We start from the raw sequence: 16077 nt of genomic DNA, 5'->3' as shown, positions 1-16077 counted from the left end.
CAGGTCTGGCTGCTGTCACCTTCGTCCGTGGCCGGGGCACGTGGCACAGCAGGCCACGCCAGCCCTGTGGTCTCCCGGCTCGGCCCGGGGGTCCCAGAACCTGAGAGCCTCCTGACCCCGCCGGCCACCCTGTGCCATTTTAAAAAATAAGTTCTACATTTTCGAGTATTCCTAGATTCCGGGACCGCCACGGCCACCGCACTGTGGCCCGGGCACATCTCGGGGCCTGCCACAGCTCCCCACCCTCCCTGCGACCTGGACAGGTTTCCCTTCCCTCCGTCTGTCCCTCTGTCTGTGTCAGTCTGTCTCATCACTTCCTGCACGCTGTGCCAGGCACATGCTGTGCTGCCCACCGAGCCTGGCACGGCTGCGGATGCTTCTGCTGCGGCGTTCCCACCCCTCAGCCTCACCCTGACCCCTGGGCCCTGCCCTCTGACCCCTGGGCCCTGCCCTCTGACCCCTCAGCCTCACCCTGATCCCTGGGCCCTGCCCTCTGACCCCTTGTCCTCTGACTCCCCTCCCTCCCCCCCTCGGCCTCCGACCATGTTCTATGTTAGACCCAGCCAACTCCTGCCACCTGTAGAGATTCTGTTCAAGGGTGTCCCTGGGACACCTACTTCTTTATGATTTGCGCTCTCAGAAGTGGGGTGCCCATCACACCATGCTCTGGCTGGGCATTCAGGGAGTTGGAATGGGCGCAGTGGGTTGGGGGCCTGGCTGGTGCCTGCCTGGCCAGCCCACGGTGAGTCTGTCCATCCACAGCACCAATCTAACCTTTCTTGCTTTAAGATTTGACCAAGGTCATCTCCTACCCCATTCTCTCCCCCACTGCTCCCCCTGGAATGTTCTGGAAGAATCCTCAGGGAGGCCTCACTGATCTCTCAGTACAATTCCTGACTTGCCTTCCAGGGACAACTAAAATCAACCGGGCCGGGGCCCCAGAGGAGACATTGCCGCCCGGGGTGTGGGCCCCACCCCTCCCCCACAGCCCTGCCTGAGCCCCGCCCACTCCAGCCAAAAGGTTTGATCCACCCTAGACTATTTCTACACCGCCTGCCCCAGGGGCGTCTCGTGGTCTTTCCTGCCGTGGCTGGCCTCCAGTCCTCCCCATCGCAGCCCCCCCCCCCAGCAGCTAGGATGTGTGAGTCGCCGCAGTGCCGGCTAGCGCGTGGTTTACACACGGCCCTCCCAGCTCCTGACCCCATCCTGTCCTGGCGATGGAGTCGGAGCCAGCTGCTTCCCAACACCAGGCCCCACCGCCTGGTCCAGGTCACAGAGACTGGCTGGCCAGCAGCTTCTGGAACCTTCTGCAGCCTCCCGTCCCCACTCACAACTACACTGTGTCAGGTGTTGTCCCCGGCACTCAGCCCACAGCCGGGACGCAGGAGCAGGTTGGAGGTCACAGGTTGGAGGCCGCGCTCCCTGTGCCCTCCCCGTGTCGCGGCCGCCCCTGCAGCCCACCACACAGTCCACGCCCGTGCGGGGTCTGCGTGAACGAGTCCGGGGCAGTCGGCAGCCCCTGCCCACTGCCTCGGTGCTCAGGGAAGGGTCCCAGGCTGGGCCTCTGCACTCACTCAGCTTTGCTGGGCGTGGGGTTCGGGGCTTCAGAGGGGTCATACTCCCGCAAGTCCTTCAGCTCACGCATCTGGCCCGTCAGCACCTTGGCAGCAAAAGCCACGATGTACTGTGGGGGGAGGAGGGGAGGGGGGTGTGAGACAGGCCCTTCCTCCCTCTTCCTCCTTCCTCCCCAGCCCTGCGGGCAGCGGTGTGCTGCTGCCACAGGCCCTTTTCACCTGCGATTCCCATGGCTCTACCCGCAGACCAGGACTGGACGGACACTGCCTGCTCCAAGCCGGGCAACTCACCAGGAACCAGTAGATGTTCATGACGGTGAGCAGCAGCAAGAGTGCGTTGAAGAAAAAGTAGAAGGGGATGTCGGGCACGGAGACCAGGCTGGAGTGGCTGGTGGCGTACAGGACCTTGAGCGGGAACCAGTAGAGACGGAACCAGAACCTGCGGGGGGGGGGGGGGGGGGAGGGAGGGGGAGGGGCGGGGTGGTAGGAGGTGGGGCCTCACTCAGCCCACGTCCAATCCCATCTCTCGTCCCTGCCCAGCCCCGCCCTCCCCGGCTCCCTCCTCCATGCGTGCCCTGCCCCTCAGGTCCGCTCCAGAGCTCTTTGCTCACCACCCCACGGCCACTCCATGGCCCTGCTCTGCCAGGAGCCGCCAGAACCGGGTTCCACTACCCCCCCAAAGTGCTCTCTGCTTCCCGGCCCCACATCTGCCCCGCCCCGCCCCTACCCCATCCCGTCCAGGCCTGGCCCCGCCCTCACGGCCAGGACCCGCCCCCGGGCCACTAGTCCCACCTCCCTCCTGGTCTGGCCCCACCCCACCCCTTCCTCCTTCTGATTGGCCACGCCCACTTTGCTAGGCCTCGCCTCCGTCCTGCCTGTCCCCGCCCTCCCGCCAGGCCCTCCCGCGGCCTGCTCACCAGCTGAAGCTGAAGCTGAGGCAGCCCAGGTCGGCCACCAGCGCGTGAAGCCGGCGGTAGGAGCCGTCGCGGGCTTTGAAGTAGGTGTTGAGCTTGGTGAACTCCAGCTGCACGTCGCTGATGTCGTGCAGGAAGAGCACGAGGATCCCCACGTTGTGGTACCTGGAGGGGTAGGACTGGGGCTGGCGGGTGGTGCTGGGCGGGAGGGGCGGGGCGCGGCGCGGAGGTGTGGCCCGGCACGGTGATGGGCGTGGCGCGGCGGTGGGGGTGTGGCCCGGCGCGGTGTGGGCGTGGCCCGGCGCGGAGGTGTGGCCCGGCACGGTGATGGGCGGGGCGCGGCGGTGGGGGTGTGGCCCGGCGCGGTGTGGGCGTGGCCCGGTGCGGAGGTGTGGCCCGGCACGGTGATGGGCGGGGCGCGGCGGTGGGGGTGTGGCCCGGCGCCGTGGGGGGCGTGGCGTGGCACGGCGGTGGGCAGGGTTCGGCGCGGTCGTGGGGTGTGGCCCGGCGTTGTGATGGGCGGGGCGCGGCGGTGGGGGTGTGGCCCGGCACGGTGATGGGCGTGGCGCGGCGGGGAGCGTGGCGTGGCGGGGGGCGTGGCGTGGCGGGGGGCGGGGCCCGGCGTTGTGATGGGCGTGGCGCGGCGGTGGGGGTGTGGCCCGGCGCGGTGTGGGCGTGGCCCGGCGCGGAGGTGTGGCCCGGCACGGTGATGGGCGGGGCGCAGCGGGGGGCGTGGCCCGGCATGGTGATGGGCGGGGCGCGGCGGTGGGGGTGTGGCCCGGCACGGTGATGGGCGTGGCGCGGCGGGGAGCGTGGCGTGGCGGGGGGCGGGGCCCGGCATGGTGATGGGCGGGGCGCGGCGGTGGGGGGTGTGGCCCGGCATGGTGATGGGCGGGGCGCGGCGGTGGGGGGTGTGGCCCGGCACGGTGATGGGCGGGGCGGGGCGGGGGGCGGGGCGGGGCGGGGGGCGGGGCCCGCCCCATGCCCTGTGCCCCCTGGTCCTGTCTCCCGCTAGGCTCTGCCCTCCCCGCAGCTCCCTGGGTCCTGACCCAGGCCCCTCCTCCCCCATCCCAGGCCCAGGCTCCCTTCAGGTTTCTCTGCTCTTCAGGTTGGTTCCATAGTTTCTGCCCCAAACCCCCGGCTCAGGACCTTCCCGCTTCCCATGAATACCAGCACCCCACCCTCACCCCAGCTACCACGGTCCCTCCCCAGAAAACACCCTGTCATTGGTTCAAAGCCCAGCACCGGTGGCTCAGGCCACTCGGGACACTGATGTCTCGGGAGGATCTGGATTCCTAGCCAGCCGGGGCGGGAAAGACTCTTATCTCCAACTAACCATTCAGGCCAAGTCTGGAGGGGGTGCTGTGGCTGACGCGGTGAAGCGCTACCACTCACCGGAAGGCGTAGGAGGCGACGATGAGGACCAGGGCCACCACGTGGTGGAGCAGCATGACCACCGAGTCCTTGCGCCAGGCGTCCATGTAGAGGGTGGCGTAGATGGAGTGCCCGTAGAAGCTGCCCTGCAGCAGGTAGGCGGCGGCGATGTCCCGCGGGACCGCCATGCCCGGCGTCCAGTCTGCAGAGAGCCCAACGTCACAGTGGGGGTCCTCGGGGCATCCCCATCATGACCCCACATCCCCCGCCCACCCCGGCCCACGGCTGGGGGCCTGCTCCCAATGGTTACCTGTCACTCGATACTACAAGGTCTTACATGGGGTGGGGGGGAGGCAGGATGAGATTTCTAGCAAGTTCCAGCACATAGCCAAAAGCATGCACCAGAGTCTCCCCAGCCTGTACCCCCATGACTCACCCGGCAGCTGTCCCCTGAGGCGGCGTGCCCCCCTGCCGCTGCCACCTCACCTTACCCCCGCCAGATCGCACTCCTCTGCGCCCCCCAGGAAGACACCTATGCTCCCAGCCCTGGGGGGGGCTGAGGAAGGATGCCAGTTCTAGGCCAGCCTGGGCTGCACATGTCCAGCAAGACCTTGCCTCAGAGACAGGCGCCCAAGCTGCAGACACGCCTCTGTGCTCAGCACCCCACTTCCACAGCCAGACATGTTCAGGGATGGATGGACACGTGACCCCACGGAACTGTGGAATACGATGCAGCCAGGGGAAAGAAGGAAGACAGACGCCGCTCCACGCACAGACAGACTCCCCGCAAGGAGAAGGGAAGGAAGGAAGGGAAGAAGAAATGACAGGTGCATGGCTCCCTGGACACCAGACCAGATGGAGGGGACAGAAGGTGAGCCCTGCAGAGCTAGAACTCGGGCCCTTGGCGCAGGCAGAGCCCCCCTTTCCGCAGTCCCCCCTTTGCACGGGCCTGCATCTGCAGGAGGAGGGGTGCAGTTTCCACTGCCCTGCCCCCCCCCACCACGTCTGGTGCCACAGGGACTGCGGCGGCTCCTGCCATCACCACTCCGAGCCAGGCCCGGCCCTGCTGTTTTGCGGCTGTGGCAGGCGGAGGAGCTCTTCAGGCAAAGACACTGTGGTATAACCAACCGCCTGGGCCCACGGCAGGGGAGGGAGGTGTCACATCTCCAAACCCACAGAGAAAGGCCCTAGACACAGCACAGCCGGATTCGAACCTAGTGCAGATGTGCGGCGGTGTGCCCTTCTCACACAAGCCCAGGCAGAGGGGACCGGGCAGCACCGCGGCCCCCTCCGCCCGCCGCGGCCAGCGACTCCACCAGCCCCGCCTGCCTCCCTCGCCGGCCATCACCCCAGCCACGCAGGAGGCCTGGAGCTGGACCCCGGTTCACAGCCGGCTGGGGCAGAGAGCCCATGAGACTCTGACCTCAATGAACCACCAAAAACTGGAAGTGGCGCTGTGGCTCAAGGGGTAGAGCGCCAGCCTTGAGCTGAAGAGCTGAGGGACAGCGCCCAAGCCCTGACAACTGGCCACCACAACTGACACCCCCCCCAAAAAAAAGCAAAGTGATGTCATCTACAGAAGGGGGAGGCTGGGGAGGCGGGAGGCTGGGGAGGAGGGAGGCTGGGGAGGAGGGAGGAGGGAGGTTGGAGAGGGAGGCTGGGCTGGAGAGAGACTGCACACTGCACACCTGTGCAGTAAAATAAAATCTCTCTAAAACAGAGAAGGTTCTGGAACAGTGAGTCCACAGACACAGAAGCGGGTCCCTGCTGCCAGGGGCTGGGAGGCTGTGCGGGGCACGCGGGGGGTTCCCCACTCCTTGGAGTACAGTTGGTGCTGCTGGCGGGCGTGGCTGACGTGTGGTGCGGGCAGAGTGCCGGCTGCGGAGTGTGAGGCCACCAGTTCAAACCCCAGCCCCATCAGGAAACTGAACACGTTCGTTTATACCACAGGGCACCTGTGGTCCAGGTGCTGGGGCCGGAGCACCGTCCGCTCCCCGCGTTCAAGCCCAGCCCGGCCACAGGGAAAGCCCTCATCTCCAAAAACCAAACAAGGGCCGGGAATGTGACTTCGGTAGAGGCTCCTGTAGCGCAAAAGAAGCTCAGGGACAGCGCCCAGACCTCATTCAACCCCAGGACTGAAGACACACAAAAACACAGAAACCACCCAGCAGTCAGGGCGGGTCCCGCAGCCCTGCCCAGACCAGCAGTGGCCCGCTGCCCCCCTCCCTGCTGCCCCCCCTCCCCGCCCTCCTCCCCTCTGTAGGTGCTCAGGTCAGGTGCTGCTCAGCCCTGGCCAGGCTCACCCCAGGCCTGGGCCTCTGGCCCAGCAAACAGGCAGGGAGGGAGTGGGGAACTGCACGCGTGCGGGTTTAGGACGGGCCCCTGGCAGGACACGGGCGGCACAGAACCATCGCCCACCCAGACTCCAGCCTTGAGGACGCCCACTGGCCAGGGCAGCTGTTTCTCTCTCCTTGAGTCCTGGCTGGACCCGGAGGACGCACAGGGGACCCCCAGCCCCCCCCCCGTGGCCGGCAGAGGCCGCATCACCCACAGAACCCCATCCCATTTAGAACCAGAGCCCGGGGAAGTGCCCCTCTAGGCCTTACACGGCCCTTGGGGATACCCAGGGCCTTTGCACCACCGGAAGACTCATCTCGGCTCACAATAGGGTTCCCACCCCCAGGAGCCCTCCTCCGAGCCCAGCGGGGCCTGAGACCACCCCAGACACGGTGTCTGTCGGACCAGCGTCCGGCGCCCGGGCCTTTCCTACCGTAGAAGGCGGAGGGCGGGTCGTGGAAGAAGGGGTAGTCGGTGCCGAAGAGCAGGTAGGCGCTGTAGCTCCAGCAGCCCAGGTAGAAGAGAAACTTCCAGGCGCTCTCGGGCATCTTGGCGGCATCTCGGGGCTGGAGGCGGCACCACCTGGCCAGGGGCTGCGGGGAGGCGAGCGGCGTGAGCCGGGCAGCCGGGCGGCCGCAGGGAGCCCCGAGCGCCCGCGGTAACCGGGCCCCAAGGCTGACAGCCAAAGGGCTAAACTTAGCGCCCAGCTGTCCCGGGGCCGGCGCCTGGCGCGGGGCCGGGGAGCGGCCCTGGGCCCGGGCTGAGGTCGCAGGGGTGGGATGGGCGGGCAGGGGCCTGGGAGACGGCAAGGGGGGAACGGAGGAGGGTCGCGGGGAGCCCAGGGGCCCCACACCTGTCAGTCAGGAGGACCGGTGGGCGGGGCGTCTGGGCTTCGGGGGCGGGGCCGCGCCGTGGGAGAAGGCCCCGCCCCCTTCCTGGGCGGAGGGGGCCCAGGAGCGGGGCGCCCGGGGTTACCATGGAAACAGGTGGCACCGCCCCCGTCACCCCGGCCACCGGGCAGGGCCGGGCCGGGAGGAGGGGCCGCGCGCTGCCCACCGACTGCGGGGAACGCGGGGCGCGGGGCCCCCTCCGCGGCCCCTCTCGGGCCCCCGCGCGGCACGCGCCCCGGGGGCGGCTCGGGGCCCTTCCGGCGGAGGCGCTTGTCGGGGTTCCCCCCCCCCGGTGACGCAAAGGCGAGGGTGGGCGCAGCGGCCGCCCGGCAACACCCCGCGTCCCCGCCAGGCCCGGCCTCTCCTTGGCCCGCACAGAAAGGTCCTTTGTTGGCGCTGGGCGCGGGCCCCGCACCCCCAGCCCGGCCCGGGGCGCCGCCGGCCCGACACCTGCCGGGGAGACCCCTCCCCAGGGCGGGGCGCCCCGACGTCAGCGCCAGGGTCACGCGGGCCCCGTCCGGGACCCCCGGATCCGCGGCCCCCGCGCAGCGCGCGCCCCGAGCCCCCGAGCCGAGCGGGGCGGGGCGGGCTCCGGGCCGTGCGGCCTGCGCACGGCCGGCCCGGGGTGACCCGAGATCCCCGGTCCCCAGGCCGCGACCCCGCGCCCCGCGCCCCGCAGGCCGCACTGACCCGAAAGAGGCGCGCGGTGGCCGCGGCGCGCAGCGCCGTCCAGCCGAGCGCGCCGAGCGCCAGCAGCAGCAGCTCGGGCGGCGCCAGGTGCGCGTGCTCCGCCAGGCCGCGGCGCGCCAGGCCCCAGCCGCAGTCCGCGCAGCCCCGCGCCGCCGCCAGCGCGCTGCCCCAGCCGCGCTGCACCAGCTGCGCGTAGCTCGGCATGGGCTCGGGCCCCGCCGGCCCCGCCGCGACCCCCGCCGCCGCCGCCATGCGCCCGCACGCCCTCCGCCCGCCGCGGAGCCGCCCGAGCCGCGCGCCCGCGTCACGCGCCGCAGCGGAGCCCGGCGCGGGGGTCGGCGGGGGCGTGGCCGGCGCAGGCTCCGCCCCCACGGGGTGCACGGCCCGCTCGCTCCGCCGCAGCTCCGGCGCGGGGACCGCGGGCGGCCGGCGCCTCACCGCACCGCGCCGTCGGGACACGGAGGCCAAGGACGCCCGGCCGGGCCGGCCGTCGGCCGCCGGGGACCGCGATGCTCCCAGGGCCGGGCGCGGCCTCCGGTCGGCACCGCCGCCTGGGTCGGGACACCGCCCGGTGCCCACGCCCCGCGACGCCCCGCCCGGCCCCGCCGAGCCCACCTTGGCCCTCACGCGACCCGGGAAAGAGAACACGGGCCTCGTGTCCCCGCACGTGGAGCCCCGAGCTGGGGTCTCAACGCTGCCCGGCCCGGCCCCCCCCAGCCCCACACTCGGGCCCTGGCAGGGCCAGGCGCCCCCCCACCGCACTCCACGGCCACCCGAGTCCCCCTCTGCAGTCCCCCGCCTGCCTCCTGGCCTTCCGCAGACCTGACCGGGCCCGGCCGTCCCCCCCCCTCCCCGCCTGCCCTCTCACCCCGCACCCCTGCTCCGGAGACGCGCCCCGGTCCGGGCAGGGGACTCATCACACCCTGGGGTGCACGTGTGCGTGTCTGTGCAGGGCTGGCCCAGCAGGAGGCCTGAGCACCAAGCACCCCCGGGGCTCCCCGCCCCCACTGTCTGGCACCCCTGGGTAACGGGAGAGGCTGTGCCCTGGGGCTGCGCCTCGAGTTTCTTCCTGGCGGTGGTGAGGCTGGCACAGGTGTGTGGGCTGGTGCAGGCGCCCGGCCTGCGGCTGACGGGGGTCAGGGGTCCTGAAGCCCCGCTCACGCCCAGGGCCAGCCCCGTCCCCTGCGTGGGGGCCGCTTGCTCTCTGGTCCTGGCAACCAGGAACGGGGTTGAGTTTCAGGCAGGGCCCTGGGGACGGATGAACGGCCTGGAAAGCCAAGTGTCTCATCTACCCCCAGGAGACGAGGCGGCCAGGGAGTGCAGGCTGTGGCCAGGCCCTGGCCGGCGCCCCAGGAACTCGCGTCCTCCGGAGCCTCAGGTCTTTGTGGGTGCCTCGAAGGGCCACCCCGCCCAGAACCTGTCCTGGGGCACAGCTCAGTGCGGGGGGGGGGGGGGGGGGGGACCCAGCCCAGGCCGGCCTCTCCACCCTGCTCCTGCCCCACGGGGCTCAGGGCGGGGGGGGGGGGACCCCCCAGCCCAGGCCGGCCTCTCCACCCTGCTCCTGCCCCACGGGGCTCAGTGCGGGGGGGGGGGGGGGGCGGCCCAGGCTGGCCTCTCCACCCTGCTCCTGCCCCACGGGGCTCAGGGCGGGGGGGGGGGGACCCCCCAGCCCAGGCCGGCCTCCTCTACCCTGCTCCTGCCCTCCGGTGGGAAGCCTCGCCCCACAGAGGCACAGGGGCTGGCCACCTTGGCTTCGGTCTTGGGGGCACTGTGAGGGTGAGCAGGGTGAGGGGTGGGCACGGACGGCCACAGCCCTCGACGTGAGGGGCAGAGGGCGGCCTGGTTCCAGCCTTGGCCCCCACCGAGCACGAGGCACCAGGTGGGCAGAGCCCGGGCAGCGGCCCCTCCCCCACCGGTCACCAGAGACCACGCACAGCCGGGGTGGGGACACGGCAGAGCCCAGACATTTATTGGTGGCGTGGGGGGTGGGTGCGGGGCAGGTGCTCAGGAACTAGGGGTGTACTGCAGCGCCAGCCGGTCAAACTCCTTCTCCTGCAGCACAAGGGGGGACAGGGAGGGGTGGTGAGTGGGAGGGGGGCCCCACGGGGGCAGGGGGAGATGGAGGGGGGCAGGGCGCGGGGCCGAGGGTGACGCACCTTCACCTGGTACTCCCTGATGAAGGGGTGCCGCCGGTGCCCGTCCTTCAGCTGGGACAGGTAGCGGTTTGTCACCTGGGGGCGAGGGCAGCCAGACTCAGAGACCACCCCCCAGGCCCCTGGCCAGGTGAAGCCCTGTCTCCTCAGTGCCCCTCCCCCCTGCTGGCACCCAGGAGGGGGAGGGGCACCGGGGCCCACACAGTGACCCCGTGGGGACTTCGGGGCAGGGCTGCACCTGGGAAGCCTGGGTGGGGCCCAAGTTCAAGTCCCTGGGAAGGGGGCTCTCCTGCCACTCCCCTGCCTGCAGGGCGGGGTGGAGGCCCCCCAGATAGCAAGGGGGGACCCGGGACTCAGCCCTCCCCTCCCCCGCGCGGGCCTCACCTCTGGGGCCTTGCCCAGGTGCTGCGACAGGACCACGAGGTTCACCAGGGTCTCGGGGTGGCTGCTGTCCTGCACGGGCGGGCGGGCTGTGTCAGCGCGGCCGCGCGGGCTCCTGCTCCACGCCGCCTGGACCATTCCCCCCTCCTTGTGTGCCAGTCCTGGGGCTCAAACCCAGGCTTGGGCTGCCTCTGGGCCCATCTTGTCAAGGACAGCGCTCTACCACTCCGTTTCCAGTGTTTGGGTGGTTCACTGGCGGCTCACGGTGGGCTTCAGACCGTGATCCTGCGCCGTCAGCCCCCTCAGGGGCTGGGATGACAGGCTGAGCATGGCGCCCAGCCTTCATGCCTTCTGAGGCTCGTGTGGGCAAACCAGGGGCTCACAGGACAGACCCACCCCCGCCAACGGCCGGGCGCGGGTGCACACACCCCCTCCAGTGACAAGCCCAGGCCTGCCTTGGGACAGTCAGGGCAGCTTGGGGATGAGGCTCAGGTGGCAGAGCGGCTGTCAGGGGACAGCTGACAGCCCGCGGCTCCCCGGGGCAGGCCTGGGCCGGCCGACAAGTGCAGGTGCGGGTGCAGGGACAGAGCCACAGGGCCACAGGGCCACCGCCTGCTGGGCCACGGATGCCCCCGGGAGGGGACCGCCAAGCGGGCACCAGCCAGAGCTGGGTCCCTGGGCCCCCGCACCTCCCCCTCCCCCCCGCAGCGACCCCCTGCACCTCCCCCTCCCCCACGGCGCCCACCTTGTCCAGCGCCTCCCCTCCCCCCGCAGCGCCCCCTCCCTCCCTCATACCTCCCCCTCCCCCCCACAGCGCTCCCCCTGCACCTCCCCCTCCCCCACGGCGCCCACCTTGTCCAGCGCCCCCTCCCTCCCCCCGCACCTCCCCCTCCCCCGCAGCGCCCCCCCTGCACCTCCCCCTCCCCCTGCGGCGCCCACCTTGTCCAGCGCCTCCCCCTCCCCCGCAGCGCCCCCCCTGCACCTCCCCCTCCCCCCGCGGCGCCCACCTTGTCCAGCGCCTCCTGCAGGACAGCCTCGGCGGCCTCCCAGTGGCCCTGCGCCATGTGGCCGGCCGCCTGCCCGGTGAGCAGCAGCAGGGTGGGCGCGCACCTGTCTGCCAGCTCCTGGAAGATGTAGTACGCGTCCTGCAGCTTGTCACCTCCCTGTGGGTGGCACCAGCACCGTCAGCCACTGGCGCCGGGGCCACGCCCTCGGGGAGGCATGGCATCAGCACCGTCAGCCCCCCCCCCCCGCCGGGGCCACGCCCTCGGGGAGGCCCTGGGGCAGGCGGGTGACACGGGGCACCAGGGCAGGGCTGGGCAGGGAGGGAGCGCTCAGCCATCGGGAGGCCGGTGCTGGGAGGCCCGAACCCAGGAGGCCGAGGCCAGCCCAGGGCTGCCCTCCCCCCACACCCATGGCACATCTGAAAAGCGGGGACAAAGAGCAGCTGGGGATGGCAGCCAAGTCGGTGAAGGGGGCGCCGAGTGCCATGCTGGGGGGCGGCTGGGCCCCGCGGAGCAGGGGAGCCCCACACCCTGGGGAGAGGCGCTGCCTGGCCCGGCAGGGTCCCTGGGAGGCGAAGATGAGAGGGGTGGGGATGGGGGATGCGGAGGAGGCGTGCCCACGCGGGCGGCCATGGACACCAGGCCCGGCTGGGCGCCGCCCCACGTCCTCACCACAGCTAGGTTGACCCAGGCGGTGGCCAGCTGGGTCAGGGTGGCGTCTTCGTCCTGGTCCTGCATTTTCTTCAGCTCCTTCCTGTGGGCGACAGGGAGGGTGCTGAGTGCCAGGGTGGTGGCGGCCGTGGCTGCAGGCTGGGACCGGCCCACTCCGGGGCCCCTGGTTCCTGGGGGGCCTTGGTGCCGAACCAGCCTGAGGGGCCAGAGCTCCGCGGCCAGGGACTCGGGAGAGCCGGGGCGCGGCAGTGGGGAGCAACACAGCTGAGCTCTTCTGCGGTGCTGTGGGAGCTGCAGGCGGCGGCTTCCAGGCTCCACAGACCTTGGGGTCAGGAGCTTCTGACGAGCGTCACCGCGGGGCGCCCCAGCACGAGCTGTAGGCCGCCCAGCCCACGCCCAGCGTGGCCCCAGTCCACATGTCCAGCCTTTAGGGGCTCGGGTTCCCCGTGCCACCCGCATCACCATGGGGGAAACTGAGGCACAGGCCCCGATGCTGGTGGGTCTGGCAACTCACCGGGCAAGGTCCAAGCGGTCGAGCTTTAGGAGGATCTGCACCGTCATGGCCATGCTGCGGACAGAGCGGTGCCATAAGCCCTCACCTGGACCCTTGGCAAGGAGGGGCCGCCTTCCAGAATGTTCCAACCCCCTCCCCCGCTCTGGCAAGCAGCCCAGGATGCCACGCGCAGGCCCTGGGAGCCCTAGGGCCAGCGCTCACCACTCCAGGCTGTCGCCCTGGTGCAGGGCGCGCAGCGCAGCGTCCGGGTTCTGGTCGTGGAAGTAGATGGCGGCCGCCATGAGCAGGAAAGTGGTGTTGCTCACGTCCACGCTTCTGCTCATCTCCCGGTCCAGATCGGCCACGATGGTGTCCCTGTGGGACAGGGCCGTTCAGGGCGGAGGCAGGATGGAGGCAGCCTTCCCCGGGACGGAAAGATCTCATCATGGCAGACAGAGCAGGGTCCCTGCATGCCCCAGAGGGCGCCGGGACTCAAGGGGGGGAAGAGGGGATACCCATGGGCAGGATGGGGTGTGATCACAAAGCTACAGTGACTCAGGGCTTCCAGGTCCCACAGCCGAGGGTCGCACGAAGCCCAGGCTGGGCACAGGAGGGCAGGGCCACGGGGGGCCACACACAGCTCCGGGGCGATGCCCAGGGGGGCATGTCACCCCGAGCAGGGCCCACAGGGAGGGAGGCAGTGCCTATCACCAGCCTCTACTGCTCAGAAGGGAAAAGGAGGCCCGGCGGGGCGGGGTGGGGAGCCCTGGCTCAGGATCGGCCTCACCGGCGGCTCTCGCTGGCCAGGTACTCAGCAAAGGTGCGCACGGCCTGCAGCTCGGGCGCCGAGGAGGGCTGGATCTCGTCCAGGACCACGCCGTACTTCCGCTGTGGGAACGGACAGGTGCCAGTCAGCGTCCTCAGCCTGCTGCCCGCCCGGCCCTCGCGCCACCCTGCCTCCCGCTTCAGGGCTGGCCTGGGTGACAGGGCGTCATGGCTGCGCCGCCCATGGTCCCGCCGGGCACCGCCGCAGGTCAGTGCCACTCCCCAGCTGTCGGCTGGGATCCCAGCGTGGCCCTGCGGCTGGCCGGCCAGGGCTTTGGCGGCCTGTGGCCACGGGTGCTAGCCACACCAGTCCTAGGGGCTGGCGATCGTGTAGGCCAGATCCCAACTTGGTCGCTTCCCACGGCCCATCCTGCTCCCTTCCTGTCCCCACGCAGCCATCCCTGGAGTCTGGCCCCTGCCCAGGGCTCACCACACCTCTGCGCCCACACTCACCTGGGCAAGGTACGCTCTGTACAGGAAGACGTCCCTCTCCACCTCCTTCTCAGGGCTTGACAGCTACGGGAACACAGGAGGGTCAGCACAAGTGGGAACTCCAGAACGGCCACCCTGACCGCCCGGAGGGACAGCCCGAGGACGTTCAGTCCTGGAGGACCCCAGCAGCCGCTCAGAGCACTAGCGGGACTGTCACTAGAGGATCACGGGGTGCCACTGCACCTAGCATTCATTTTTAGCGTTAGGTTTTGTTTTGTTTTTGCCAGTCCTAGGGCTTGAACTCATGGCCTGGGCGCTGCCCCTGAGCCTCTTTGTACTCAAAGCGAGCGCTCTACCACTTGAGCCACAGCACCACTTCTGTTTTTCTGGTAGTTTGTTGGAGATAAGTCTCACAGTCTTTCCTGCCCAGGCTGGCTTTGAACCGTGGTCCTCAGACCTCAGCCTCCTGAGTAGCTGGGATGACAGGCGGGAGCCACCAGTACTTGGCTTTCATGACAGCCCCTGGCTGCCCCGCTGCCCGGCACAGCACGCATTCCCTCTGGGAGCCTGACCAGGCTGCTCTGCTCCTGGGGCTCTGCCTCCAGCACCCGCAGGGTGGGATCTGGGGATCCGGGGATGGGGTTCAGGGCCACAGGCCTCTGTGCAGCCTCGACAGGACTGAGGAGGCCCCACCTCCACGTTGCCATACCAACAGCCTGGAAACTGCCAGACCAGGGAAGGCCAAGAGTGAGCAGCTTGTTCGTCCCAAAGGCCCCAAGACCGCTGGGCCTCTGACATCCCCTACCCCACTGGGACCATACAGTGAATGCGTGCGGGGAAAGCCTGGCAGCCGCCGCTTCTGCTCAGGGCCTGGCAGCTGCAGCTTAAGACATGGTCTCTTCTAAGTAAATGACCTTCAAAGGGGACACCAGCAAGAATGACAACCTAGGGGATCCCCAAACCATAACTGAAAAAACAAGCCAGGTATGGTGGCTCGTGCCTGTCATCCTAACTACACAGGAGGCAGAGATCAGAAGGATTATGGCTCCAAGCCAGCCCTGGCACAAAGTTGGTGAGACTCCCATCTCCACAGATAAAGATGTGCGCGTGATGGTGTGTGCAGGCCATCCCAGCTACAAAAAAGCACAGGCGGGGAGGAACAGCCCAGGCTGGCCCACACCAGTGGTTCTGGAGACTGTAATCTGTAGCTTCTCAGGAGGCTGAGACCTGAGGATCAGGGTTCAAAGCCGGCTCAGGCTGGAAAGTCCATGAGACACTTATCTCCAACTGAACTGCCAAAGCCGGTAGTGGAGAGCTATGGCTCAAGTGGTAGAGCGCCGGCCTTGAGGTGTTTTGTTTTGTTTTTAAAGCTCAGGGTCAGCGCCCAGGCCTGGAGTTCAAACCCCAGGATCGACAGAAAGAGAAAGTTAAGTACAGGGGCGCCAATGCCTCCCTTTCGTCTTCCGGGGTACATTGGGGCGTCCAGGGTGAACAAGGACCCAAAGTACAGCCGGGATTCGCTGGTCCGGGCCCAGGCAGGACCCCCAGGGGCAGGGTAGAGAAGGCCAGGCAGGACCCCGGGAAGAGGAGGCCCAGGCAGGGCCCCCAGGGGCAGGGTGAAGGCCAGGCAGGACCCCGGGAAGAGGAGGCCCAGGCAGGGCCCCCAGGGGCAGGGCGGAGAAGGCCAGGCAGGGCCCCCAGAGGCAGGGCGGAGAAGGCCAGGCAGGTCCCCGGGAAGAGGAGGCCCAGGAAGCGCCCCGCGCCCCACCTTCACCCGCTGCGCCTCGTTGATGCACTGCTGGTAGCTGCCGATGTAGAAGGCGTTCTTCACGTCGAAGAGCTCGTCCACTTCCCCGGAGCCGCCCGAGGCCGGGCCCGGAGCCGGAGGAGCCATGGCGCTCAGCGTTTGACTCTCTCCTCTTCCGGAGTGACACGTAAGGCGGAAGCAGGACCCGCCCCCGAGCACCATGGGAAATGTAGTTTACTCGAATGAGCCAATGGGAACTCAAACGGGATAAAGTAGGCGGGGCATGCAACAGCGGTTCTCCGGGACTGGGAGGGATGGGGGAGGGAGGACGATGAAAGGGGTGACGGCGGTCAAATGCGCAAACTGTATCCACAAACTGCTCTGCTGAATGGTAGCTCCTTTGTACAGCTACTTAAGGATGCTTCTTTAAAGAAAGTCTCTCAAAGCATGCTGGGAATTGTAGTTTGTTCGGTCCCGCGAGCACGAGGGAGTGGGTAGGGTGGGGAAAACACGTCAGGAGGCGCTCGGGGCTGCGATTGGCTAAAAGAGTTGGAGAAGGTAGGACCAAGACGGGAAAGCGGCCCAATAAGC

General features: G+C 69.3%; 2 protein-coding genes across 2 annotated transcripts; both read right to left on the bottom strand.

Annotated features, from left to right (window-relative positions):
* Nucleotides 1-1570: 1570 nt before the first annotated feature.
* Cers1 (ceramide synthase 1) lies at nt 1571-7824 on the bottom strand. Its single transcript, XM_070008212.1, has 6 exons — nt 7780-7824; nt 6633-6792; nt 3884-4064; nt 2492-2653; nt 1866-2013; nt 1571-1684 (listed from the first exon to the last, which is right to left on the bottom strand). The coding sequence occupies exons 2-6, from the start codon at nt 6745-6747 to the stop codon at nt 1571-1573; spliced, it is 720 nt and encodes a 239-aa protein (XP_069864313.1). The 5' UTR covers nt 6748-6792; nt 7780-7824.
* Nucleotides 7825-9721: 1897 nt separating this feature from the next.
* On the bottom strand, nt 9722-15661 carry Cope (COPI coat complex subunit epsilon). Its single transcript, XM_070008002.1, has 10 exons — nt 15508-15661; nt 13761-13823; nt 13270-13370; nt 12705-12857; nt 12504-12557; nt 11990-12071; nt 11321-11476; nt 10317-10385; nt 9936-10010; nt 9722-9831 (listed from the first exon to the last, which is right to left on the bottom strand). Exons 1-10 carry the CDS (start codon nt 15631-15633, stop codon nt 9784-9786), a joined length of 927 nt encoding a protein of 308 aa, XP_069864103.1. The 5' UTR covers nt 15634-15661; the 3' UTR covers nt 9722-9783.
* Between the last annotated feature and the right edge of the window lie 416 nt (nt 15662-16077).

Source organism: Dipodomys merriami, unplaced genomic scaffold (genome assembly GCF_024711535.1).
Source record: "Dipodomys merriami isolate MVZ:Mamm:240054 unplaced genomic scaffold, mDipMer1.0.p SCAF_70, whole genome shotgun sequence".
Lineage (NCBI taxonomy): Eukaryota > Metazoa > Chordata > Mammalia > Rodentia > Heteromyidae > Dipodomys > Dipodomys merriami.
Note: the sequence above shows the minus strand (reverse complement) of the source record. Positions and strands in the feature narration are given on the sequence as shown.

What these genes read in the sequence shown, in the direction of transcription:
- Cers1 (XM_070008212.1), bottom strand. Translation starts at nt 6,747, where the DNA reads ATGCCCGAGAGCGCCTGGAAGTTTCTCTTCTACCTGGGCTGCTGGAGC. An exon ending in GTCGCCTCCTACGCCTTCCG is followed by an intron (nt 2,654 to 3,883) that starts GTGAGTGGTAGC and finishes CTACCCCTCCAG; the next exon opens with GTACCACAACGTGGGGATCC. An exon ending in TGAACATCTACTGGTTCCTG is followed by an intron (nt 1,685 to 1,865) that starts GTGAGTTGCCCG and finishes CTCCCCCCACAG; the next exon opens with TACATCGTGGCTTTTGCTGC.
- Cope (XM_070008002.1), bottom strand. Translation starts at nt 15,633, where the DNA reads ATGGCTCCTCCGGCTCCGGGCCCGGCCTCGGGCGGCTCCGGGGAAGTG. An exon ending in ACGAGGCGCAGCGGGTGAAG is followed by an intron (nt 13,824 to 15,507) that starts GTGGGGCGCGGG and finishes GTGTTCCCGTAG; the next exon opens with CTGTCAAGCCCTGAGAAGGA. An exon ending in TGCAGGAGGCGCTGGACAAG is followed by an intron (nt 10,386 to 11,320) that starts GTGGGCGCCGCG and finishes CCGCCCGTGCAG; the next exon opens with GACAGCAGCCACCCCGAGAC.